Here is a 25,012-nt window from a genome sequence, read left to right as displayed (position 1 = left end):
AAGTAATAATGTCTCTTATAATGTTTCCACTGGGCGCGCGCAGGGCGCTAGTGACAAGTAATAATGTCTCTTTATTATTTTATTGTCATGATGGCTTGCGCAGTGTAGCCGGCTGACACCTCTGTACACATGACTAAGCCATTCCCGAGCTCGGAACCAAGGCTTCCATTGCTGTGTGGGCCCCTGGGCCTTGCAGCACTACGCACCAGGCCCAGGACGCCAAGGTCGGCCTGCTGGACATTGATCTCACCGGCCCCTTGATCCCGGATTACCAAGCATCTCTTCTGACTTTTCTTGCTCTTCATGTATGGCAGCCAGCCTGTGAGTGATCTGGTTGGTGTCCGTCCAAGCAACCCAGAACCCCATCCCCGCCCCCCTGCTACCCACAAGTCCGGCCGCAAGCGCAAAAAGCAGCAAGTTCCAATACTTCCTCCCCCAGCAAAGAATCATAGCAGTGGCACCCAATCCCAATCAATTAGAAACCTTCCAGGGGCTGATGGTCAACATCACCCTCTGCTGGGTGCAGCTGTAGCCTCCACCATTGATATTTTGGAGGAAGTTGCCAACCAAAACTCTTCTCAAGACCACCCTCTTAGCACTACATCCAGCCATCCCAATTCCCAATTGACATCTACCCAACCACGCCCCTCTGATCATCTCGCACCCCTTGAAGGTCTCCACGAAGCCCTTAATAGCATAGCTCCCAAAAAAAACCGTAAGCGGCTCCGTACTTGGGAGGAAGATGGTCGTGTCCTGGACCCTGAACCTATGTCGGACAAGGAGGTGCTGTCACATACAGTAGCCAATCTTGTTGCTTTTGCACGCGAAAACTCCAAGGGAGCCATGTCTGAGGCTGATAGGGCCTTCTTTTCAAACTACGTCAAGGAACAGCGCAAGATGCTTGTTAGCAAAGCAATTGAGCGGGAGGTCTCCATGGAGATGGTTGATAAGTTTCTGTAAGCAGCACTCATCCAGTTCTACACTAACCACAGTCCTTTACATTAGTGCTGAAATCTCACCATTCTCAACTCACAGTGGAAAACATAAGGCTGTTCAACGCCCCAATAGATGGAATCACTTTCTCCAGCGGCTATCAGCTTGCAACAAATTCCGCGGTGGTAAGCTAGTAATTTTATCCTTGATCTGCCTTGTTAGTGTTCCCCAAAACTGACACTTATCCTTCCTTGACCTAAAGTTGGGAAAGGAGTGGGCGGACACCGCCTTGGGATGTCCCAAATCTCTTTGCTGTACAAGCGTCATAATGCACGGAAGAAACTAGCCCAAACAGTCAACTGCCCTGATTCCGACCCTGCCAGTCGGAGCCCTTCCCCAGAGCCCAAGCTCACTCCTTCCGAATTGGCCCTAGACGATGATCTGTACGCGGAGGCCGGCTTAGATCCGGAAACAACACCACCTCCAGCCAGCGAGCTATGTGGTTCTGTCTCACTTTTGAAGGCTGCTAATCAAGTGGAAAAATTCCTGGCAAACTGGGCTAACCAAGTATGTTACCATAGAGCTTTGGCTGAACCACATAACTCAGCAAACCACAAGTGAAGCTGATTTGATGTATTGTCTTGCAAGGCCAACTCAATTGCCCAGACTTGCAATTGTGAGATGATACTTTTTGCAGTATTGACACACCTTGGTCAAGACTCCTTTCAACTAACCAAGTCAACACATTGTGCCGTGCATTTTGTTGATCTAGCCAACAATGTTGATCAGCCCAACACATACCAAGCTTGCTTTCAGGCAAGTTTGGTTGGCACTACTGCTTTGGAAACTGCAAAGCAGACAAAGCCCCCTTGCTGGGTGCGCCCCCCTCGCCCCAGTGTGACCGATAGTATGACTGAATTTGCAGGCAAGTATTTCACTCCTTTCACCTAGTGAATAGATCCCTCCCCTAACCATCACTCCTCATAACATTGTCATGCCATCTGGCAGTGACCAAAACTAAAAATGCCATCAACCATTGGCCTTGGTCAGAAAATAAATGTGACCTTGCTGCAGTAGGCTACCAACTGGTCACTGATCCCTGGATCCGAACCCCTATAGAGATGTTCACCTCATTGCCCAGTTGTTGGCTGAAGGTTAAGTTTATTTGCAGCCTACATCAAGACCTCAATGATGGCTACATAGACATTATTCCCCTTGAATCAGCCAACCCACCGGAAGCTTCTTGAGTGACAGATCCCACCAATACATTTCTTCTCTCTTTCCCATATTTGTGTCTCCTTGTTATCTTGGTCTCACACTCCTGTCTTCTTTTGTGTCTCCCAAGTCTCTTTACCGCTCTATTGAACTCATACAATCAATGATGTTTGCAGTCCCCGCACAAAACTTGTGATAGCTGATGTTGTCTGTAATTCAACTGTTACACACTATCTGAGACAGTTTATCAAACATGGGGTTCATTGTGTCATGAAACCTGCGACTTTTAAAGGCTTTTGTTGAGGATAATGGAGCTGGAGGTGCATGTGTCAAAGGCACCAACTAGCTGATAGCAATTTTCTGGTGGAAGCGTTACAGGAAAGCCCAGCATCCTGCTAATCCCCACAGGCTTGATGACCTCTCAATTATGACTGTCCTCGCTTCCCTCACTCAAGGCAATGGATAAAAATGTGCAGTAATCAAGCCATAGGTGTCATTGTCTACATCATGTAAATTGGAATGAAAACGAAATCATTTTCCATCCAATATAATATGAGGGTTGGAAAAACGACTCCCAAATTTTGGGAAAACAACTCTCAAAGTTTGTTTATGTTGCCAGGAACAATTTTAGACCATCTCCCGACGTTGAAACAGACCCCAAAAAGGGGTCTAGTTTTTTTTGGGAGTCGTTTTCCTAATTTGGGCGGACATTCAGGAGTTGTCCGCCCAATTATTTTTATTATTTACAATTTGTTATAACTTTTGTGTTACGCACACCAGAGGCACAAAAATTTGAGAGCACAGAGAAATATGCTTCAAATGAATTCCCTGAAATTCTTAGCAATATTGTGTCATTGGAAAATTAGATATAAGGGGTGCGCCGCAGGCTTAGTAGGAAAATGACTGCTACCTGTATAAATTTTTTGTTACACACCCAAACAGTCTAAGAATTTCAATAATGTTTTTTTGTGAATATTCTCCGTGCAATAAATTTCTTGGCAATAGGGTGTCATAAGTACCTGAGATATCAGGGGTGCACGGCGGGCTTAGTAGGAAAATGGCTGCTAGCTGCATCACTTTTTTGTTACAATTCCAAAGAGACTAAAAATTACAGGTATTTTTTAATGATTCATTTCATTTGTGCTATGAAATTTTTAAGAATATTGTGCAATCAGAGCAGGAGATATAAAGTGAGCACTAGTAGGTATTATGACTAACACACATCCCTTATACCTCCCCCTCTGATTGCACAGTATTTTTAAAAAATTCATAGCACAAATAAAATTAATCACTAAGAAATATCTGTAATTTTCACTGTTTGGCCATGTAACAAAAAAGTTATACAGTTAGCCGTCATTTTCCTACTAAGCCTGCCGCGCACCCCTGATATCTCAGGTACTTATGACACACTATTGCTAAGAGATTTATGGCGCAGAGAATATGCAAAATTGAAACATTCTTGAAAATTTCAGACTGTTTCAGCGTGTAACAAAAAATCTATACAGGTAGCTCAACAAACTTTGGGAGTTGTTTTCCAACCCTCTATAATATAATGTCTGTGGATTGAACATGGGAATGTCATTTTGCACGGTCGTACACCAAGCTGAAGGAGCAGAAAGGTTTTACACCAAGCTGAAGGAGAAGCACGGTTGTACAAGAGCTGGCGGATGTTTGTTGAGTCGCTGGCGAAGCTTTGTTGAGTGGGAAGTACCTAGATGAGCAATGAGCCAAAGAAGAGATTGAGAAACTCTGACAAGTAAGCAGTACCTGAGGCTTGGAAAAGTTACCTGAGGCAATCAATCAGTACGGCCAACTGTTGGAGATGCTTGGATTGAGAGACAGGGTGGGTTAGGTTTATAGATGAGGAGCCTAACTCACGGGTAGGTCAATGCAGATGTAAGTCTTCCTATTTGGGACTGGCTGGATGAAGCAACAATGGCATTGGCAGCTAGGATGGGTGTTGGGGGAGATAGAATGAAAAATGATCAAGTCGTGTAAATAACATGAGCAAAAGACCCTCAATGAAGGGACCACTAAGCCCTGTGGTTTCTTGACTGTTTCCACCTTCCCCGTTACGCAAGACTGTGAATAACCCATATGATAGACAAGTGAATTGTTTTTAGCACAAAGATGTTACCAGTAAAATTGTAAATTTAACAACCTGGTAAAAGTGAGCAGGTGTTGCATGAACAAACTTGCTTTGGGAGGCTGTGGAAAGCAAAGCCAATATCATTATCATGTAACTTGAATCCAAGAGCAATTTTAATTGGTTTGAACTTGGCAACCATTGCAACTGGGTCTATACTACTGATAGTGAAAGTTATGAAACCTGTTAAAAATAGGGAAAAGACCGGAAGGCATTGTCTAAAACAGATGTAATTCTACCTTCCAGACAAGAAAGCAGTCATAATGCTTAAGCACCCTGCTTGGAAAATTTGCTGATAACAAAGCAGATGATTATGTATTACAAGTTGATAATCAGAAAAGCTGGCCCAAATGATAAGACCTGAGTAATAACTAAAAAGTATCACTCCTCAGACCTGGCCCAAAAAATTTAATGATGTAAACAACCAATGTACTTGTTTATTGCAGCTTATTAGCGATTCTTGAGTCCAGTTGTCTTGAATTCTCAGTTGTTCTTCCTTCATGAACACAAATGAAATTCATTACCTCAATTCTTACACAGATATATCAGTTATTATCATTTACTGGATATTAGTTATTAAATATTCTTGACACCAACAGAAGAGCAGAATAATTTTTCCACACATTTCCTGGGTGAGTCTGACTCTCATATTCATTGAACCATCCACAGTCAAACCTGTCTAACCGTATGTCCCTTGGTGGTCAGAATTTGCTATGTGGTTACAAGGATGATCTACAGGCAAATTTGAACATTTGGTGAACCCAAAGTATGCAGTTTATGCCCTTGCCTATGCGTTTAGACAGGTTTGCATTAAAACCACTGAAGTGAAGTGAAAAATACTGTGAAAAGACAAGAAATATGGAAGACTCATTTTATGCAGAGGAGACTATCAAGGGTGAAAGCGCTGCGCTTCAAAAAGTGCAGCGCAGCGGTTTTGGTGGCCGCTGCGCTGCGCTGAAAGTAGCGGCCCCGCCCGCTGCGCTACCGCTTTTTTGGTCTGGCAAGAAGCGGGGACCCGCTACTTTCAGCGGTAGCGCAGTGGAACCATCGCTGCGCTAGCGCTTTTTAAGCTGGCCGCGTAGCGCTCCCCCGCTGCCAGCCAAAAAAGCGCAGCGCAGCGCGAAGCGCAGCTTGTTTGGTGGCCGCTGCGCGGCGCTGAAAGGAGCGGCCCTGCCCGCTGCGCTACCGCTTTTTGGGTTGGGGAAAAAGCGGGGCCCCGCTATTTGCAGCGGTAGCGCAGCGGGACTGGCGCTGCGCTACCGCTTTTTGGGCTGACCGCGCAGCGGTTCTCCGCTGCGCTGCGCTAAAAGACCGCTTTTTTGTAGCGCAGCGCAGCGTTTCAGCCTTGAGACTATTCCAAAAGATTCTAAACACATAATAGTGAAGAATTGGTGACAAATAATAGCCAAGAATACTAAACAAATGATGATTATCCTGATTATCCTACATGGGATGCCTGATCAAGGTTTGCAGCCAGACTTGCTTTGAGTTGTAGCGCTGCAATAATATCATAGTTGTCGTCTTCATCAAAGAATTGGTAACAAATAATAGCTAAGAATACTAAACAAATAATTATTATCCTGATTATCCTACATGGGATGCCTGAGCAAGGTTTGCAACCAGATTTGCTTTGAGTTGCAGTGCTGCAATAATATCATAGTTGTCGTCTTCATCATCCGTCTCCCGTTCAGCATCAGGGTTGTCAGCCGGGCTACTATAATAAGTTAGAGCCCGGCTAACAATTCTAGCATATGTAGTAGCGGCGCAAAGGGCCGCTAAAGATAAGATAGAAAATACATTCTTTCACTAATAGTAGCGGCGCAGAGCGCTGCGCACAAGGATAGAAAGGGTTTTCATTAATGAATATTAATTGCAGCGCACCAGAAACTATGCAATACATATCCCCTCAAACCTTAAACCAAGTTGAGGGGTGAATAGTAGAACTCCAGCCGAAAACGGCTGGAGAACCAGTTATGAATTGGTTGAAACCCGTTCTCAAGGTAAGAGAACGGGTTGCAAGACATTCCCCAGTTCAATAGAACTAGGAGAAACGACAACAGAAGGACCGATGTGAAACGGCCAGAGGAGTGTAGCAGTAAAATGAACTACTGAATCTCCCCGGCCGCAGATGAACAGTCCGAGAATGACTAGAAAATCAAATACCCTCCCTCGGATTGAGGGAGAGAACCCGTCATCTCCAAAAGATGAATGACAGGAGCGATGTGGATCCTAGAATCCTCGAACACTCCTGTCCAGGCTCTACTCCTCCGGCCGAAGAGCCGAAGGAAGAATAACTACACAGAGCTACAACCCTACCGGTTGTAGCTCGAATATATAAATGGGGGCCTTTGGGCGATTCAAGGTCCCCCAGATACATTTATAACCACCTCGAAGCCTTGTCAGTCTAGCCCTTGTCTAATCGACCTGTGCGCTAGCCTGACCTTGCCTCGACCTTGGTTTTCTTGAATTGGTAGTCTTTTTTACCGCAGACCCTCGCTGAGAGTAAGTCTGTGTTTTTTTCCTTTTCTACCGGGATTTTATCCCAAACCCCATCCTGGGCGCGTTTCTGCGTACAAATACCCCCTTTCACAGGGCCCCAGAAGTCACAGGCCACAAAAACCCCTGCGCATTTCGTGCGCAGGCCCTGTAAGAACCGCGGAGGGCACTAAACCACCCCAGGCGCCCCTGGCCCCTCCGTTTAAACCCCTTTTTGGGTTCATAAGAAGTAACTGTCCGCAGTTACTTCGCACTTTCATCGCGCTTTTGCTGCGCGCTCCATCACACCGTGTACAGTCACCGGTGTAGCTAGAAGAGTACTCGTACTCTTGGCATCACCGCGCCTGACAAGGGTCACCTTCATTACCAGTTTTTTTGCTATGATTCTACGGTTCAAGAGGAAAATATCCCTCACGAATGAAATGAGCCAGAAGCCCATCATGAATGTCACCAGGTATGGATGACAGAAAACCAAATTGGAGCGAGCCAGTAATCTTATTGAGTTGCTGCTCCCACAATTGTAGAAGCACATCATCATTGGACTGTGGTGTGGTCTTCTGGACAACTGCCACAATTGCCTTGTCCCATGCAACTTGAAGCTTGCTGACTGCAATCAAATTGCTATGAGCCAGCACTTTGGCTGATTTAAGTTGGTCGGAGAGGTTTTGGTGGGAGGAGAGAAGTTGATGAGAGAGCATTGGTTGGAGGGCCGCAGGAATGTCAGACTGTTCTGTTACTCGGCAAAGTTGTCCCAAGTACGACCACACTTGGTCATGACAATTGATGGCCCAGCGCATGGCCCGTTGTGCCTCCCATCCAAGTTGTTGTTTTTCCTTGCTAGCACGTTTGAGTCGGGCTAAGATACAAATTCCACGTTGAGTGTTGATATCAATGGCCCATGGGTCATTAGCATTACTAAACAGCCCATTGTTCCAGAAAGGATCATCTGGTGTTAGTCAAAGGAGGTCGGTGTATTCAATAAGGGTTGGTGGATGTTGTAGTGGGCACGCTGTGATGAATGCTTGAGCCCGCTTTGTGTAGGATTCCAAACATGCACGGAGCTGGTCCCCCCGCTTGCGAACAGCAAGGACAAGCTTTTGATTCCCTCGGGTACCTGTAAAAGGAGGTATGAGTACGAGGAAACAACAAAAACCCATAACACTCTTACCTAGAATTGTACTTTCCTCACTCCGACATACTTGGAATAGAGGCTCCTTCTCCTCAACTAACCCCAAAAACCGCTGTCGCAACTCCGTTTTGGAGTGCCAAAATTTCCAAAGCAAGTCGCTTTGATCCCCTGAAAGTGTTTTTTGCAATCAGTAACTTGTGAAAACGGACACTGATCAGTAACTCAACTGGTCAGGTCATCTATTAACTGATTGGCCCCAATTGCTATTTGTTGTGTGACAATCTGCTTGGCAATATCACTACAGGTATTGGCCCTGACAATGGCCTGGGCCACAGTGTGTGTAGCACGTTGCCTGTGAATATGTTGAGAGATTTAGTCAAACATATCAAACAAAGATATGCTGGAAATAAAGTAAACTAAAAAGGAACACCTACCAAGCTGCATCAAGGTCGTCTTGTAAACAGAGCAATTCACCTAGATTTTTCCGCTGGTCCTCCCTTGTCTGGTTGAAATTTTCATGGAAACTTTTCTCAAGCTCCCATTGCTGTTTGAGAAATGTATTTGTGTATGCAACACCAGGAGTTGCTGGATTCAGTGTAGAGTAGAGAATTTGGAGTGCGTCCGAAGCCAGTTGGCTTGTTTCTTCAGCGTTGGCAAGCTTCCTATTCAGCCACTCTCCAGTAACACCAATCAGATGCTCCACAAAAAAATTTGCTCGAGATTGAAGTGCAAGGAGTCAATGCAAGCAAGTTGAGATTTGGAGAGATGAAACCAGAGGTGACAGAAATGACCAGTAGCGCTCAAGCCCCTCTCAATCAGTTAACCCCCACAACTCATTAAAGCGGGGGTTGTATTTCACCTGGCAAGCCCACTCATGCGCGTAGGCATGGAAGACAGATGTGGCAAAACGAACATCACTGATTCGGTCACTGAGGAGGCCTCGCTGGATTTTGTATATTAGTATGATTATTCAACAGTGGTAAACACACATAGGCCGTTGCTAAGTCTCACCTTTATGATGTGGGCCTCAAGATGACAACCAATATCATAGAGAACTCCGACCTTGGAATCTGGAAAGTCCGCCAAGAGGTTTCAGATGATTGAAATCAGATAATATAACCTGTTGGAAAAGGAGAGCTGCCTCAGGATGATACAAATTAACAGATTGAAAATCATGATTGGTAACAACTTACTTCTCGCCAGTCTTGTAAATGTTTATCATGAGAAGCGGTACATCATGGTGGCATTTACTTGCAAATAGGCGGTTGTTGTCACACTTTTCCCAAGTTGAGCCATTCCACAAGTTGTCAGCCGCCTTGTGCTGATCTGAGCATGGCGGCTGATGAGTTTCAAGATCAGCCAGAAAAAAATCTCAATTCAGGAAAGGGGCAGACAAGGATCAAGCCATTAGATGTGATAATTGTAATTACATACATTGATACCTATTGCAACATGCTCTGATTCACTTACAGCCTCCGCATTGTTTGTGATCTTTGAGGGAAGGATAAAGCTCTCAGGGTATTGGTCCTCACGTGGATCATCTTTGCTTGCATCCGCATAGTGGCGTTGCTGAAAGTTTCCGTCCAATGCTATCATAAAATCAGACTCATCAGGATTGGTTTTAATCTCGTTGTGTTGGGGTCCAAAGCAGCGTGGGCATTTGTTAGCCCACTTGTCCAATGGGGTCAGTTGTAATCCATCTTCAAACAACTTTTTTTTGCTTGTCAGGATGCGGGAATAGAGGTCGCAGCAGTGTGAGAAGGACACACACAGCTGACAACGCTTTTGACTGCTTCCACGGTTGAGCAAAGGAGTAGCGGCCCAAGTGTTGAGAAAAGAGCTCAGGGATTCAATGAACCCTGACACAGATACCGCAGTTGCTTGCCATAAAAGATGGTGGTATTGAACGAGTTGTATTGAGAAGGCTGTGCAAGGTGCTGCTGCCAAACACGCCAAAAACCCATAGTGGATCAATCAAACAACGTCCGGTGTGCACTTGCAAAACTGTAGGGGCTGACTGGGGCGGCGGCCTGAGCAGAGATAATGATTCATGATTATGTGGCAATTGGAAGCATGAGTGGTATTTTGCTTACAAAGGATATCAATTAAATCTACTTTTTGTATAAAAATGTCATTGGATGGACATGTACATATGCCTGGAGGTAGGGTGTAATTGTTTGGTGTGGTGGTCCAGTTGAGTGGTTTGTTGGCACACTAGGTATGCAGCAACGACTTGGTTATTGAGCTCGTTCCATTGGTGATGGATCTGCTCTCTTCGCTCAGCATAGCAATGAAGCCAAAAGTATTTGGCATGCTCGTCCAGTCCGCTGTCTCCGTGTGGGGGATTGAAATTGTTGGAGCTTCCAGGATAGGGCCCAAACGGGTTTGCAGCATCATCATTTCGTCAGTCATCTTCCTCATCGGAGGAATCTTTGCTTTCGTCAGATTCTTCATCAAATTCTTGCGGATAACCAATCGCCGGACCCCCCAGCCCTTGTTGTTGAGACAGTTGTAGCAATCCTGCTCTGCGGGCTTCTGCAGTGGCTTCTTGTGCCTCGGCAAGCCTGGAGGTACGACGTCTAGATGAGCCAGTGGAAATGGTTTGCCTTCGTGTGTTTGTTTGCGATGACACCCGTGAGTTGGATTGGCCGCGCAACAACACCCGTGAGTTTAATTGGCAAGGCATCAGATAATCGAGTGGCGATGGCAATCTTCAGCAACTTGGTGATGAGGGCAAGAGGAGTTGAAGAGGACTTTCCTACTGACTTGATTGTTCTGACACCCTTCATTGATACATACAGTCCACATGTTTACATCACAAATGTACACATGTATGTAAAGAGTAACACGCCACTGACAGCTGGCCGACGCAGGAATGGCCCGTTCTGCAATGTTACGAGGGCCCATGAAGTGATGGGCCTGGTGCGTAGTGCTGTGAGGCCCAGGGGCCCACGCAGCAATGGAAGCCTTGGTTCTGAGCTTGGGAATGGCTTAGTCATGTGTACAGAGGGGATGTGAGAGGGCGGGCAAGGGGCAGCGAGGGGCACCTCTGGAGACCTTGTATAGCCTGCAAGTGTCACGTAAGCAGGCTATTGAGTAGGTAGTATGCAGTTGACTGTGGTGGCTTGACTCCAGCTAGAGCTGAGGATTGATTCAAGCTTGCTGAATCTCAACTGCAAGCAGTTTCTAGAGTTTTTCTTAGGGGATGCCAGCCTGCCAACTCAGAAGGGAGTACTGACTAAGTTTGATTAGGGCAGCCTATTTTCTAATTGGGTCAGCCCCAGACTTGACTACGACGCTTCCAAAGGCACTCAATAGCTCGGGTCAGCCCGAGGCCAGTCGGGTGGTCGGGTGCGGGCAGCGTATTTTCCATCTGCCCGACCCAAAATAACTGTCGGGGTCGGGTTCGGGTACTGCTTTTTTGGCCCGAACCCGACTGGTTTGCACCCTGAGGTGCACATATCGGAAGGCAAAGTGAAAGAGGTGAAGGTTTTAGGTCTTGATTTCGTGCTCTGCCAACAGCTAGAAACATCGGAGGACCCAAAAGGAGAGATCAGTCAGTCAGACACAATATCTACAAACCATTTGGTTGATAGACCGGAAATGCAGCAATGTTCTAGCACACACCATGTTTGGTATCCCGTCTTTGATGACAAAGATGTGTCCACATGATGGACATACCATGTTGCCCTCTTGGACATGGATCTAGATTCGCGCGTTGGATACACCGGGCACGATGGTTAGGAACAATGAAAACAGCTGCGAATGAGCGACCACGCGCTGACCCACCCTAGAATGCATGGATAGATTGGATGTTACATTACCTCAAGCAATGCGTGATGTAGAGCAGCATATATTTCGTCCGGGATCTCGTCTGGGTTTTGGAGCGACTCTAGTGGCAACGAGTCCGGGAGAGCGGCATCACCGAGCTAAACAAACGCACGAGCAAAAAATAATAAGCGGCTGGACACGAGAAATAAAGTTGAAAGAGAGTGAAATACTGAACCGCTCGAGACGCGTAGAGAAGGGCTTCAAAGTCGAGCTTGTTGAGGAAGCCCTTGACGAACTCCTTGTTGAGCTCGGCCTCTTTGATCTCCACCCGTTGGACTTGCTCGAACCGGAGCGGGAAGTTTGTCGGGGCCGAGCACGTCTTGGCGTTGCATGCGAGCAAGTTGTGTGTGATCAGCCGGACCATGCTTCAAGCGGCTATGAAACTAATGTGTCCTTCGTGCCTCTGGGCCTTGGTGCGTCTGGGTCTTCGTGCGTCTGGGCAGCTGGGCCTTCGTGCGTCTGGGTCTTCGTGCGTCTGGACAGCTGGGCCTTCGTGCGTCTGGGCTCCGAAAAGTCGATTGCATACATATTTATGTATTTATCTACAAATGCAGGATGCAGTTTCCTCTTACCAGATGCAGACGTCCTCTGAGGGTCTGTCTAGCGCCGGACCCGGACCCCGGTAGAAGCCCTCCCTCGGGGTATTCGGTCTGAGCATCCATTGTCTGCGACAAAGTTTGATGAGGGCATCGCTCCACCTGCTCCCCATTCTTTCCGCTACATAATACAGACGAATACGATGGCATCCAAACAAGCCCAGAAACGATTGATGAGAGTGAGTTCAAGATCCTCCTCTGAAAGTGGAACCATATCCATGACTACAATAGTAGCTCGCTATGCGAACTTTATCTTACTTCTTTCGATGGGATCCTAGGAGCATGCCGAAATCACTAAATCGCCTCCGCCCTTTATCATCGCTCGCCCTAAAGATACCAATATTCTAGAATGGCATTTCATCATCCGTGGTCCACCTGATACTCCCTATGTGGGCGGGGAATGTAAATTGGGCACCACTTTATCATTTTATATGTTTGGTTTCGGACGTTTTGGTGTTTTCTTGCTGAGCGTACTTGCCGTCATTCTGCTGCCGATATAGTTTGGGGCACCGTGACATTTCCATCAGAATGTAAGGCTCTACGCATTTCATTCGTCCATTCATTTGCCCATTACCAATGGGAAGTAGAGGGAAATTTGACAGTGATTCTATTCCACTGCAGATCCGTTCAGACCTCCAGGAATTGTAATGATGACTCCCTCTGGTCGCTTTCAGCCTGGCTATAAGATATGCACTAGCATGAGTGACTATCATCCAGATTCATGTTAGCATTTCCTACATAACCAATATCTTGAGAATCGTAGACTAATCTCTTCGCATTATCTCTTCTTCTACCTGCGCATATCTCTCATCCAGGGAATCCAGCTTGGGGGGTCTCAACAATGTATTTCATCCTCCCCAATTCACAGATGGATATCAACCTTCTGGCTAATTTTTTGAATTGAAAGATTAACTGGATTACTCTCTTTCATGGTTTCGGACGAGATTGCGACTGGAGCTGTGTCTGCCACTCCTTCAATGCGGAAGGATTACGCCGCCAGATCGCACGCACATAATGCGTCGGTTTTGTGTTTTTCCATCTATATTTTCTGTTGTGAGGTTGATTCGGAATTCTTTTTTTTCCAATTTGGAAGTGCAAACCGGATATTCCAGGCCATCTTTCCGGAGTATTCTAACCCCGACGAAATGATCGACTTGCCGAACATGGGGGAGAAGTGAACAAGCCTCAGAGGATTGCTCAGAATCCAGAGCGACCTGCAGCTCATCTGGCAACCACCCAAGCTATACTTGCTTCGACAAACGGCGGTAGCATACTTTCAATGTTTATTGGTATTGTTCAGTAGGAATTCGTCGTCAGAGAACCTTCGATAGCGGGGTCTTTTGAGGCTTTCAAGAGCTGCCGTTTTGTCAATCATTATATCTTGAATCAGTGCTTCTAAAAAATTCGGCAACCCGTCAACAAGCTCAAAGATCTTTACAATCAGTTCATCCCCAAAAGCCCCAAAAAGATGCTCAGCAGTAGTAGTTCGAAGTGTAGTTATATTCTGGTTGGATGAAACTAATAACAGTTGCTTTGACCATTTTATCAAAGAAGTCTTGGTTAAATGTGTGGATCACGTGAACCAACACTGGGTCAATATGATACCAGTAATGGTAACGTATTGATATCGTATTGATTTTTGGCGCGTTATTGTTATTGCTACCAGTAACAGCAGTGCGTTACCATTATTAGGTTTGAATGTTCGATTTTATTTGTGGCCGTTACAATATTACCGTTGATTTGAATTCAATATTGTCCTGGTATCATGATTTTATTTTGGCTCTTTTGGCCTTTTTTTTTGCTTTGATAACACCGTTGTCGCGTTATCTACGTTACCATAACAGTAACGGTGTTAGAAATTTACACTCGTTTCAATATGCGCAGCGCACAAAAAAAACTTGTTACTGCTAACAGTAACAGTCCATTTAGCCAACAGGGATCAATTTGATACAAAATTAGGCCCAATGTTGTATTGGATTGTATTGACCCAGTGTTGTGTGAACCTCCTAGTATATGTGACAAAGAGCCGAGTGATGGTGAGATTTGGATTTCAAGTTGGAGGAATTAGTGATGATGAGATTTGGATTTCAAGTTGGAGGAATTTGCCACTGCTTTGACCTTGCAGTTGGAATTTTCCACTACCTGTTGCACCATTTGAAAGGTCTACAGCTGGTGCCTCCTGTGTCCAATAGAGATGACCATTTTACACCCATTGGCAGGTACCTGCTACCCTTCAGCAGGTACCTGTGTGCCCTTGCAAGAACCCATGGCAAGTGAGGGCTGTGAGATAGCTCTGCACCAGCCATGGGTACCTGCAAGGGCACACAGATACCTGCTGAAGGGTGGTAGGTACTCACCAACAAGCATGGATAAAAATGGGCAAACTGGCCCAATGCCAGGGCTGTTTGAAGATTCATTTTTATGAGAGTTTGACCAGTGAACTTTTGAGGTCTTGAGATGTATCAAGCTGGTGCACAACATGGCAAAATTGTGCCAAACACATGATTTGTTAATGCATGGATCTTCCAAATCACAGCTGTTTGTGGATTCCCATTCCTTGCTAATCCAAGCAGAGCTCCAGTGTTAAAGTCCAGGGAAAGTGATAGTAAGGCATGGCAACCAGGCAGGTTGGCTGGTGGGTCACCCAAACTCAGCTGGGTTCAGGTTGGATTTTTGGTGAAATTTGTGAAGTCAGCCCAACCTGACAGACCCACAACTGAAACCAGGTGGATTTGGTCAGCCCACCAGGTGCCTGTCAGGCCAGCATAGAGAATGTCAAAACAGACCCGGGTACTGGTTGCACCGCTGGTACACGTGCATTTTTTCCCAAAATCAGGCACCTGGCACTGCATCTGGCACTGCCAGATGGGTACCAGCGGTCTTTTTGGGGGGTACCTGCGGTACCCGCCGTTCGTTTTTTTGGAAAACCTCTCACGTAGTCCTAAGGGACTTCATAGATACTTTAAAAAAAAAGAAATGTATCAATATTGAGCATGTATGTCAGGCTTGGTGATGCCAAGACACAAAGTCCTCTAGCTACACGAGTGACTGCGGCAAGTGAGAGCGTCTGTAGACGCGGTAGGATGATGGTTTTAAAGATTTATATCCCTAATGGGATGTAAAGGAGGGGCCGCGAGAGCAGCAGAATGGTTATGGTGCCCTCCAGGGCGGTTCTTACAGGGCCTGACAAGCAGGGGTAGTGTATCCTGTGTTGTCTGGGGTCCAAAAAGCGGGGGTAGTTTGACAGCTTCCCAATAAGATATGTAGGGAATAATTCCTGAAGTGATAAAGAGAAAAGATACTGGACTTACTGATAGTCCAGCAAAGAAAAACAATGAATCAAAAACAGTCCTAACACAAGCTGGCAGCATACAGGTCGGCAAACTAAAGGTTGGCAAAGGTATGCGCTGATAGGCGGTTTAAGATGGTTGATGATTCTGGGGAGCCAGAGTCCTCCCAACACTGGCTTTTATGCTGTTTCTGGGAGGCTCGTTGGCTCGCTATTCTCCTGGCTGGCCTTCCAATACATTTTGTTGGAAGGCACAGCCTCTTTACTGGTCTTGCTACGCGTAAGACCCGTATCTCTTGGATACTGGTCACAAGGAAGATTCATTCTTTTCAGAACTTGTTTAATGAGTTCTACTTGAAATGACACGCTAGAGATCTTCTGCTCTTGAGTGGAGGATCACTAGGAGTTGGTTCCTATGCGGAGCTCTTTGGCAATTCGTGTCCGAGTCTTTCCGCTACCGTTGCTGCAACGGAGCTCAGAAGAAGATTGTTACCACGCGACCAGGTACTGTAGTTCTCTGAGTCGCGTGGCTTGGTTGTTTAGCCGCCTACCGGCGGCTGTTGTTTCCATGCAACCAGGTACAACAGTACTCTGTATTGCGTGGCTGAGTGATTTAGCCGCTACCAAGCCCACGTAGTTTTCATGCAACCAGTGGCTGTCTGCTGAGTATTACGTGGGTCTTCTGAGGGGGTCTTTTTATACAGGCTCCCTTGTTTTTGTTACTTGTACCTAGTTGGAATATATTGTACAGAAGAGGTTCTGGACCGCGCGGTGGTCCTTTGGGTGTCTAGCTTCTCTAGGAAGCTATTTGCAATATTTAAAACAATTAAAACTAATCTATGCTGCGCAGAGGTCCGCGCGGCGGTCTGCTCTGCACCCAGTTTACGGTGCTCTTGGCTGCGCTACCGCCACATGAAACCCGGGAGGAAGGAAGACTTCCAATGCTTCTTCACATCTAATTATGCTGTTTAGTTGTGCACTGGTTGAATTTCATTGGGTTCGCACATCCCTTTCAATGTTGTGAGGGGTTGCACAACCTTTCTCCTGACAGATCTCAACAAATTCAGCTTTGGAATTTGGCGAAAACCTCAATTTCTTAGCAATTACTTGGAACTGTAATTAATTAAACAATAAATAAATGAAATGGATAAATCATACAGTTTGAAAAATACAAACTTTTGCTAGGCTCTGTTTGCAGGAGACAGATGTGTAGCAATCATCCTCATCTTCTTCACTAGAATTTTTGATATCAGCCTCACCGAGGGATTCAGTGTTGTCTTCAGATTTGGAATTTGAGTCAGAACAGCTGAAGGATTTGTAATCTTGCAAGTTCATGGCATTGTACCCGCGCGGAAGCCTAGTGTTTGAGAGACAAATCAGCATCAAACAATACAAGAACTGAAAATGAAAGTTACAATTTAATTTGTGATTCGGCGATGTCATCATCTGAATCATTCCCATCAGAGTTTGATACCAGATTTTCAGTAGCGCCTTTCTTTTTCTGAGTTCCAAAAGGGCGGCGTATAGCTTGGACAATAAGGTTTAGTATATGAGCAAAACACCTGATCCATTGTGCATCACCTTTAAAGCAATGCCACTTGAGCTTCTTGAGCTCCCTGACCATTACCTCATTATTCTTGGCATTGTTGGTCACAATTCCACATATCTGAAGAAGAGTTATTGGTCAATAGAAAGATATTAGCATTCCAATAGAACAAGACAATCCAGTAAATCTTGGCTGACCTTATCTTTGATTCCAAATTTCTCCACAACTAAACGTACCGTGTTGGCCAGGTACTCGCCAATGTGGCTTTTAGACAAGCGAATGAAGTCTAACGGCATTGCCTCCAAATTGACTGGGCCAGATCCTTCGACTAATCAGTAGATGACAATGCCTAAAATGTCAAATCCGTTTGGGGATTGCCATTTGTCAACGCCCAAATACATTGCACCATTATGCACCTACAAAAATTAAAAACATTCCTGTCAGTTAATTTAGATAAATGAAAAGAAATGGGAGCACAAACATTCAAAACATCGCGGTAGTTGGTTTGTGTAGCCAAGTAGAGCATATGGATGTCATTTGATACACCGCGTGGGGTCGGTAAGTTCTTGACAACCGTATAATGAAGGATAGCTTTATGGCTCGCGTTGGTCAAGGCCAAAAATGGCCGTGCGGCTTCGGCGCACCAGATGGCACACAACTGGGGCACCTAGATCATCCAAAATCTCTGATCAATCTCAAATCTAAAAATTATGATTAGGGAGCTTTATAGGAAGTGCTTACCTCCTTCGGATGGATGTTCCCACTTGCTGTAAATCCTAGATCAGCCAACTTTTTGTTTTCTTTGCTTTCTTTTTCTTTACGTTGGCAAATTGATGCATGCTTCACAAGATTGCTACAAGACAAATCTGAGGTAGGTCGGTTGATCTTAGAGCCGCATCTGAATTTGGTTTTGGTCATCAGTTTGGAATAATATGCATATACTTGCAAAATCTTCACTTACATTTTGCAAGTATATGCAATCATCCTCCGGCCATACTTGTCTTTTTGGCCGGAACGTTTGGGTACAGCTAGCCCAAAAGAGCTTGCAAGTTTGGCCGCAAACTCTGAGAGTTTGTGCCGCAGCGGCAAGAGTTTTCCGCAGCTGTTGACATCCGTGCGCGGGGGATCCCCGGGGGGGGCGCAGGAAGGCGGCCTGCCACCGATCTACATCCAGCCTGCCACCACCAATCCACATCCCACCAACCCACCGCCGAATCCATCAACCCACCACCGTCGAGTCCATCAACGCCGCCAGCGCCAGCGCCAGCGCCAGCGCCAGCGCCACCCGCCAACGTCACAAGGGGTGGATTCCTTTGAGGACGCCAGCGGTGACTCAGAGCAAATCCGCTGCCATCACCCCCGATTGCTGGCTAGCCAACCCAAACCCTGCCTTCCACCACCACCAAACCACCGCCGACCATTGCCGAGTGCCACCCGCCACTAACCCACCGCTGACCGTTGTTGAGTGCCACCCACCACCAACCCACCGCTCACGAGTAGGTTCTTTCTCAATGGTTTGTTTGCTTGTCTTGTTCTGTAACCCCAAGCTGATATGAGCTCTCTTTTTTCTGGTTTCCTTTTTTTCTCTGTGGATTATGTAGGTTCAGCATGGATAGCCTTGAACACTTGCTTTCTCTGTCTGATTACAGTGAATGGCTCCATCACCCATACGCCCACGTCAATCCAGAATCCCCTCAAGTCGTTATTGGGATTAGCGCCCTCGGCATCACCCATTGGACAATTTTCAAGGAGTTCAAGGCTAGTGAGCTTGTAAGCCACGGTATTCCCAAAGGCCCAGCTTGATCAATTGTTTCCTCTGCAAAGAAGTATGCCCATCACTTGATGAACACTTCTCGAAACACATAAGTACTCCCAGTATCTCTTATTCGTTTAGTCTGTAATCACACTCTTTTATTTTCCTTCTTATCCATTTATGTTGTAATCACACTCTTTTAATCATGTTTTCTTATTCCTTGCCTGCAGTCTTTCTTATCCATTTGTTTTGTAATGACACTCTTCCAATCTTTTTTTTTATTCCTCTATTCGTCTCCCAGTCTTTCTTATCCAATGACTTTGTAATCATACATTTTGTTGAATTGCCAATGAGTTGGAGTTTGTTGCAATTAAAATAAATAGAAAGATACATAATTGATTTCACTTGAGGAGTGTAAATGAGAAGAAATACAAAGCAGAGAGAAAAGAGAGAATAAAGCAAAAGAGAGAATCTTGGCCTAGCCCATCCACAAGATCGCGACGCGCGGGATCAAGCTGTGGAAAGAATTTGACGAGTATGTTTGGCCCCCTCGCGCCTTGTAGTACTTCTTCTGCCCCCCGTGTTGGCAGGCTGATCAAGTCTTTGTATGTCCAGAACGGTCTTTGCCCTTCCCCGCGCAAAACGCGCGGCCTGGCTCCAGACGCACAAAGAGTACGTCGTCAGGTGGCTGAACGCCGATTTCCAGAAGCCTTGGTTTGCCGAGAAGGACGGCCAGCCGGCCGAGCTGGGCGACATGACCTACGCAGAGACTGTCGATCGGCTGGTCCGGCTGATGTATGTCCGCCATCAATCGCGCTGGGTCGATCCTACCTTGCAAAACTTGGTTGGAGATTGTCAGTCCCGTCTCCTACATGCGTCTGGCCAGACACTCATCTTGTCTCCGATTTGTTTTTTGGGCAGGGCTTCGAAGAATCGAAGAGCGGCTCTCCGTCGTCAACGGCGCGCCCAAGATCTCCGAGCTCGACTGCCCCAGCCCCACGTTGCAGAAGTTCTTTGCCAGATATCCCGAGGCGCGCACGCAGATCTTGGCCTCTGAGGACATCGTCTACTTCCTGAGCTTGTGCCAGCGCCCCGGCCAGAAGCCGGTCCCGTTCATCCCCGTGCTGGATGCGGACTTTGGAATCTGTGCGTGCCCAATGGGGGATGTGGGCTGACATCACCCAAGGCAGGCTCACTGACTTGCAGACGTGTTGTATGTTAGGGTTCAAGAAGGAATCGTTGTGGCAGGCGGAAGACATCGACGCGGTGTTTGACCAAGACCTGCAACGGGTGGCGATCCTGCAAGGCCCGGTGGCCGTCCGGCACTTCCGCACGACCGAGGCCACGGCGGGGGCGATCCTGCGCGGGATCGAGGCGGGGCTGGTTTCGCGCCTGCTTGCGGAGGAGTATGGGGGCAACGAGGGGCGCGTGCCGCGGAAGGACTTCCTGTGTCCCCACGTGGACGGCGCGACAAACGCGCACATCCTGCAGACGGCGACGGGCAAGATCGCATGCCAGGTGCGGGCGCACGCGACGCCGGGCCACACGGAGCACATCTACGACATCGTCGGCGGGCTCCCGCCGAGTCTGGCTTTTGGCGAGGGGTTTTCCATTGAGGGCCGCCCAAACAACGGCGAATTTGAATGCGGCGCTATACTTCACATACATTGTGCCTGAAGGAGTGAAAAAGGAAACCAGAAAAAAGAGAGCTCATATCAGCTTGGGGTTACAGAACAAGACAAGCAAACAAACCATTGAGAAAGAACCTACTCGTGAGCGGTGGGTTGGTGGTGGGTGGCACTCAACAACGGTCAGCGGTGGGTTAGTGGCGGGTGGCACTCGGCAATGGTCGGCGGTGGTTTGGTGGTGGTGGAAGGCAGGGTTTGGGTTGGCTAGCCAGCGATCGGGGGTGATGGCAGCGGATTTGCTCTGAGTCACCGCTGGCGTCCTCAAAGGAATCCGCCCCTTGTGACGTTGGCGGGTGGCGCTGGCGCTGGCGCTGGCGGCGTTGATGGACTCGACGGTGGTGGGTTGATGGATTTGGCGGTGGGTTGGTGGGATGTGGATTGGTGGTGGATTGGTGGTGGCAGGCTGGATGTGGATCGGTGGCAGGCCGCCTTCCTGCGCCCCCCCCGGGGATCCCCCGCGCACGGATGTCAACAGCTGCGGAAAACTCTTGCCGCTGCGGCACAAACTCTCAGAGTTTGCGGCCAAAGTCGCAAGCTCTTTTGGGCTAGCTGTACATGATATGACTGGTAGCTTGAACTGACAGAATTTGCAGCTATCTTCTGAGATTGTTCTACATGGAAAGAACTTAGAATTAGAATAAGGCTTGGTTGGATTTAATCATTGAGATAAAAAACGTACTCAGCTCTTCCTTGTCAGTCAATCTCTTAGCGGGAAAAATTACTGATGCGGCCTGAGAGCTGTTTGGGTTGTTTTCCTGCTCGGGTGAATGGTCCTGCGTCGATGTTGTTTGTTTGCAGGTGCAAGGCATGACGTTGGTTGAGGGTTGGTGGACGGAGTTGGTGGCTGAGCAACATCACATATCTACATATCCATATTCAAAGTGGACCAGGGGCGGGTCTGCCCAGTCCCCCCCGGGGGAAAGGCGGTACCTGGGTACCGCACCGCTTTTTGCCAAAAACCAGGCACCTGGCACCGCATCCGGCACCGCCGGACGGGTGGGGGGCAGGTGAGGGCGGTACCCGCGCAAGGGTGCCGGGTACCCCCCAACGGGTACTGGTCAACATTCTCTAGGCCAGCACCTGGTCTGCCCTCGAGCCCCCCTGCTTAGGGATCAGCCCTGAAGGGCTGAGTTTTCAAACCTGTAGCAATGGTGGTTAGGTGCGGTGAAGTTATTGGTAACATACCTTATTGTTCAGCTCCTCAGACCTTCAATTGCCCCTCTGCTCCGGTGCATTCTATCTTTGTGGATGATGAAGAGGATTGGCCTCAGCCCCGTCTGGACCAATACTTCCAGGACGGTGCCGGAGTCAGCGTGGACAGAGTCAGAGAAGTAACTCGTCTTTCTTTGCCTAAAAAAGCATATCAACAACTGTTGTTAACATCAAAGCAAATATTTTCTTGCCTTGCTGTAGTGGCCTGTCTTGGACATCAAGTTCATTGTAATAACGTCAGGATTGGTGCTGCGACCAGTAGCATCATGAATGCTGAATTAGCTGTTGCTCAAAACGTTGTGTGAGAGAGGAGTTCTGTATACCCCAGAGTTTTCAAGCCATCATCAGATTTTACACGCCCTCCTCACAAAAACAATACCCTTTGAAATATGGAAATATTCTACATACTATCAAACCAACATTTCTTTTTCTCTGGATCAAATTGACTACTTGATGACAGGTGTCTAGTAAGATAGCCAGTTGCGCGTGTCTGATCAATGACCATCCAATCAATTGCAAGCAAGAGCTTAGTGTTAGATTACAAATCTGGCAACTCCGGCTTTGTAGCTTATAAGTGGGAAAGCAGGTACCTAAAGTTAGCCCAACCCAGGTTTCAGTCCTGGTGGAGCCATTTCTTTTCTGACAGATTCACAATCTCAAGCTCAAAGAGTCAAGCGTACCTGCAGAGGAGTGAGCACACAAGCGGTTCTAGGAGAGCCTTAGAGCATCCAGATTCCAGGATGATGTTAGATTATGAATCTGGCAACTCTGGCTTTGTAGCTTACACTACAGGCAGACGCCTGTTGCTCCTGCGCACAGTGTCACCTAATTTTGGTGGCCGCTGTCACTGCGCAGGTGACGCTGCATGCGGGAACATCACCTGTTTGCCTGCAGTGTTAGTGGTAAAGCAGGCACCTAGAGTTAGCCCAACCCAGGTTCAAGTCCCGGTGGAGCCATTTCTTTTCTGACAAATTTAGAGTCTAGAGCTCAAAGAGCCAAGCTATGGTGTTCAAAGTTGCATATGACAATGTTTACATAAAATCATAAAGCCAATTTTGGCTGGGAGATGTCAGCATGCATAAAACTTAAAGTGACATCTCCCAGCCAAAATTGCAGTTTATGATTTTATGTAAAATAATCTTCCGCAATTTTGAACACCATAAGCGTACCTGCAGAGGAGTGAGCACACCAGCAGGTCTAGGAGAGCCTTAGAGCATCCCTAGCTTAACTAAGCCTCTCAAACGGAGGGTCTGGGAGACCCTGCCTGGAGGGCTCTCTGTAGGAGAGGCTTATGAATAATGTCTGCAGGCTGGCAGATAAAGGAAGGATTTTCAATCCTAAAGCCCAAAAAAACATCTTAAAATTCACCAACATATGTACAAGAAAAACTGAATATGCAGTTTTTTGACAGTACCAATGGGCACCCTCACCCAAGTTTTTGATGCACAAAATGCAAAACTGGTTGAAGGAATCCGTTTTGAAGGTCAAAGGAATCCTGAAGGATATTCCATTGCTCTGAAGATCCAATTTTGGTGCACAATTGAATATCCTATCTGCAAGAATTGAGTGGCTACAGGTGTAGGATCTGCAGATATCTGCAGGCTTGTGAATCCAATATCCACAAGGCATGATGGTTGTACTTCCTCGGTATACATTTCTTTGTGTTTTTTTTAAAAAAAAATTAAAACATTAGTACAGCAAAAATGATAATGATTGGGGAGATGAGACCAGTGCCATTCGAAAGCTGAGATCATGAAGTGTAATTCGGCTCTGGGCCTGTTATAACCATAACTTGATGAGTTGATTGCTAACTGGGGAATGTACAATGTGGGGAGGAGAGCTTGAAGATAACCTCCTCAGGAATGGAAACCCCTGGCAAGTACAAGGGGGTCTACAAGGTTGTAACATTATCCCCCGTTTAAGCCCAGTCCTTGGCGGATGCCGCTGTTTCCCCGGGCAGCATTAAAAACCCTGGCTGTTGGGAAAAAAAAAGCTTGCCCTCCTACATTACTTCTGTTTCCGTCGACGTCTTTTGTGCTTGTTGGCGGCGTCGGGGAATCTTGTATTGAAGTTTTCGACCAACGTCTTGCAGTTGTCGAGGTTGTCCTCCGGTTCCCATGAGTTCTCTTGAGGCCCGAATCCTTTCCAGCTGACCAGATACTCCTGTTTCTTTCCTCGCCCTCGCCAATCGAGCACTTCTTCCACCTCCCACTCGTCCTCGCCGTCAATGGTTATGGGCCTGGGTGTTTCTGCTTGTCGGACTTCAATCAGATCCGGTTGGTGTTTTTGCAGCAAAGACACGTGGAATACCGGGTGTACGCCTCTCAAAGAAGATGGTAGAGTCAGTTTGTAAGCAGACCGTGAGATGATGTCAGAAATAGGAAAGGGGCCTAGCCATCTGTCGTCCAGCTTAGGGCATGGGCGGGTTGTCGAGATGTTACGGCTGTTGAGCCACACCTCCTCTCCAATTTTCCAGTCCGGATTGGCCCTGACCCGCTTGTTGAATTGATGCTTCATTGATTCCTGTGCGCATTGAAGGCATTCCTTCAGTTCTTCTTGGACCCGGCTGAGGTGTTCGAGGCGTTCTTCGACTGCCGGTAGGCGCTGTTCAGATGAGGGTAGTCGCCCGTAAGACAGGTTGAATCCATAATTAGCTTTGAACGGCGAGATGCCGGTTGACACATGGTCGTGGTTGTTGTGGGCGAATTTGGCTGTTGGGAGCAGTGGTGCCCAGTCGGTCTGATGGTACCCAATAAAATGACGCAAGTATTGTTCAACGGCTTTGTTGGCTATTTTGGATTGACCGTTGGTTTGCGGGTGGAATGCTGTCGACGGGTGGAGTCTGATTCCCAGCTGCTGGTCCAGTTCTCTTGTGATTTGAGAAATGAATATGGATCCTTGGTCGGATATTATCGTCTTCGGCGTACCGTGCAATTTCCACACGTTGTTGAGCATTAGATGGGCCAGGCCTTCGGCGTTAAGTGTTTTGCTGCAAGGGATGAAGTGAGCCATTTTTGTCAATCGGTCCACTACTGTCAAAATGCTATTGAATCCGTCCGAGGTCGGGAGATCAGTAATTAAGTCGTAGCTAATATCGGTCCATGGGCCTGCTGGAATTGGAAGTGGTTCCAACAGTCCAAAAGGCTTTTGCGTGCACGGTTTGCTTCGTTGACAGGAG

At 47.1% G+C, this 25,012-nt stretch overlaps 4 protein-coding genes across 4 annotated transcripts; 3 read left to right on the top strand and 1 right to left on the bottom strand.

The window, feature by feature from the left end:
* Window positions 1-1,227: 1,227 nt before the first annotated feature.
* PtA15_14A226 (uncharacterized protein) lies at window positions 1,228-1,554 on the top strand (the record flags this gene model as incomplete). Its single annotated transcript, XM_053162920.1, has 1 exon — window positions 1,228-1,554. One exon carries the CDS (start codon window positions 1,228-1,230, stop codon window positions 1,552-1,554), a length of 327 nt encoding a protein of 108 aa, XP_053026898.1.
* A 9,857-nt stretch (window positions 1,555-11,411) lies between these two features.
* PtA15_14A225 (uncharacterized protein) lies at window positions 11,412-12,114 on the bottom strand (the record flags this gene model as incomplete). Its single annotated transcript, XM_053162919.1, has 4 exons — window positions 11,412-11,441; window positions 11,547-11,624; window positions 11,744-11,848; window positions 11,926-12,114. 4 exons carry the CDS (start codon window positions 12,112-12,114, stop codon window positions 11,412-11,414), a joined length of 402 nt encoding a protein of 133 aa, XP_053026897.1.
* Window positions 12,115-12,489: 375 nt separating this feature from the next.
* Window positions 12,490-13,524, top strand: PtA15_14A224 (uncharacterized protein; the record flags this gene model as incomplete). The annotated part of the gene is made up of 7 exons (XM_053162918.1): window positions 12,490-12,525; window positions 12,625-12,748; window positions 12,847-12,876; window positions 12,968-13,069; window positions 13,162-13,189; window positions 13,254-13,364; window positions 13,440-13,524. The coding sequence occupies 7 exons, from the start codon at window positions 12,490-12,492 to the stop codon at window positions 13,522-13,524; spliced, it is 516 nt and encodes a 171-aa protein (XP_053026896.1).
* Window positions 13,525-19,541: 6,017 nt separating this feature from the next.
* Window positions 19,542-22,139, top strand: PtA15_14A223 (uncharacterized protein; the record flags this gene model as incomplete). Its single annotated transcript, XM_053162917.1, has 4 exons — window positions 19,542-19,788; window positions 19,856-20,080; window positions 20,157-20,519; window positions 22,036-22,139. The coding sequence occupies 4 exons, from the start codon at window positions 19,542-19,544 to the stop codon at window positions 22,137-22,139; spliced, it is 939 nt and encodes a 312-aa protein (XP_053026895.1).
* Window positions 22,140-25,012: the final 2,873 nt, after the last annotated feature.

This window comes from Puccinia triticina, chromosome 14A, assembly GCF_026914185.1.
Source record: "Puccinia triticina chromosome 14A, complete sequence".
In the NCBI taxonomy this organism is placed as follows: Eukaryota; Fungi; Basidiomycota; class Pucciniomycetes; order Pucciniales; family Pucciniaceae; genus Puccinia; species Puccinia triticina.
Note: the sequence above shows the minus strand (reverse complement) of the source record. Positions and strands in the feature narration are given on the sequence as shown.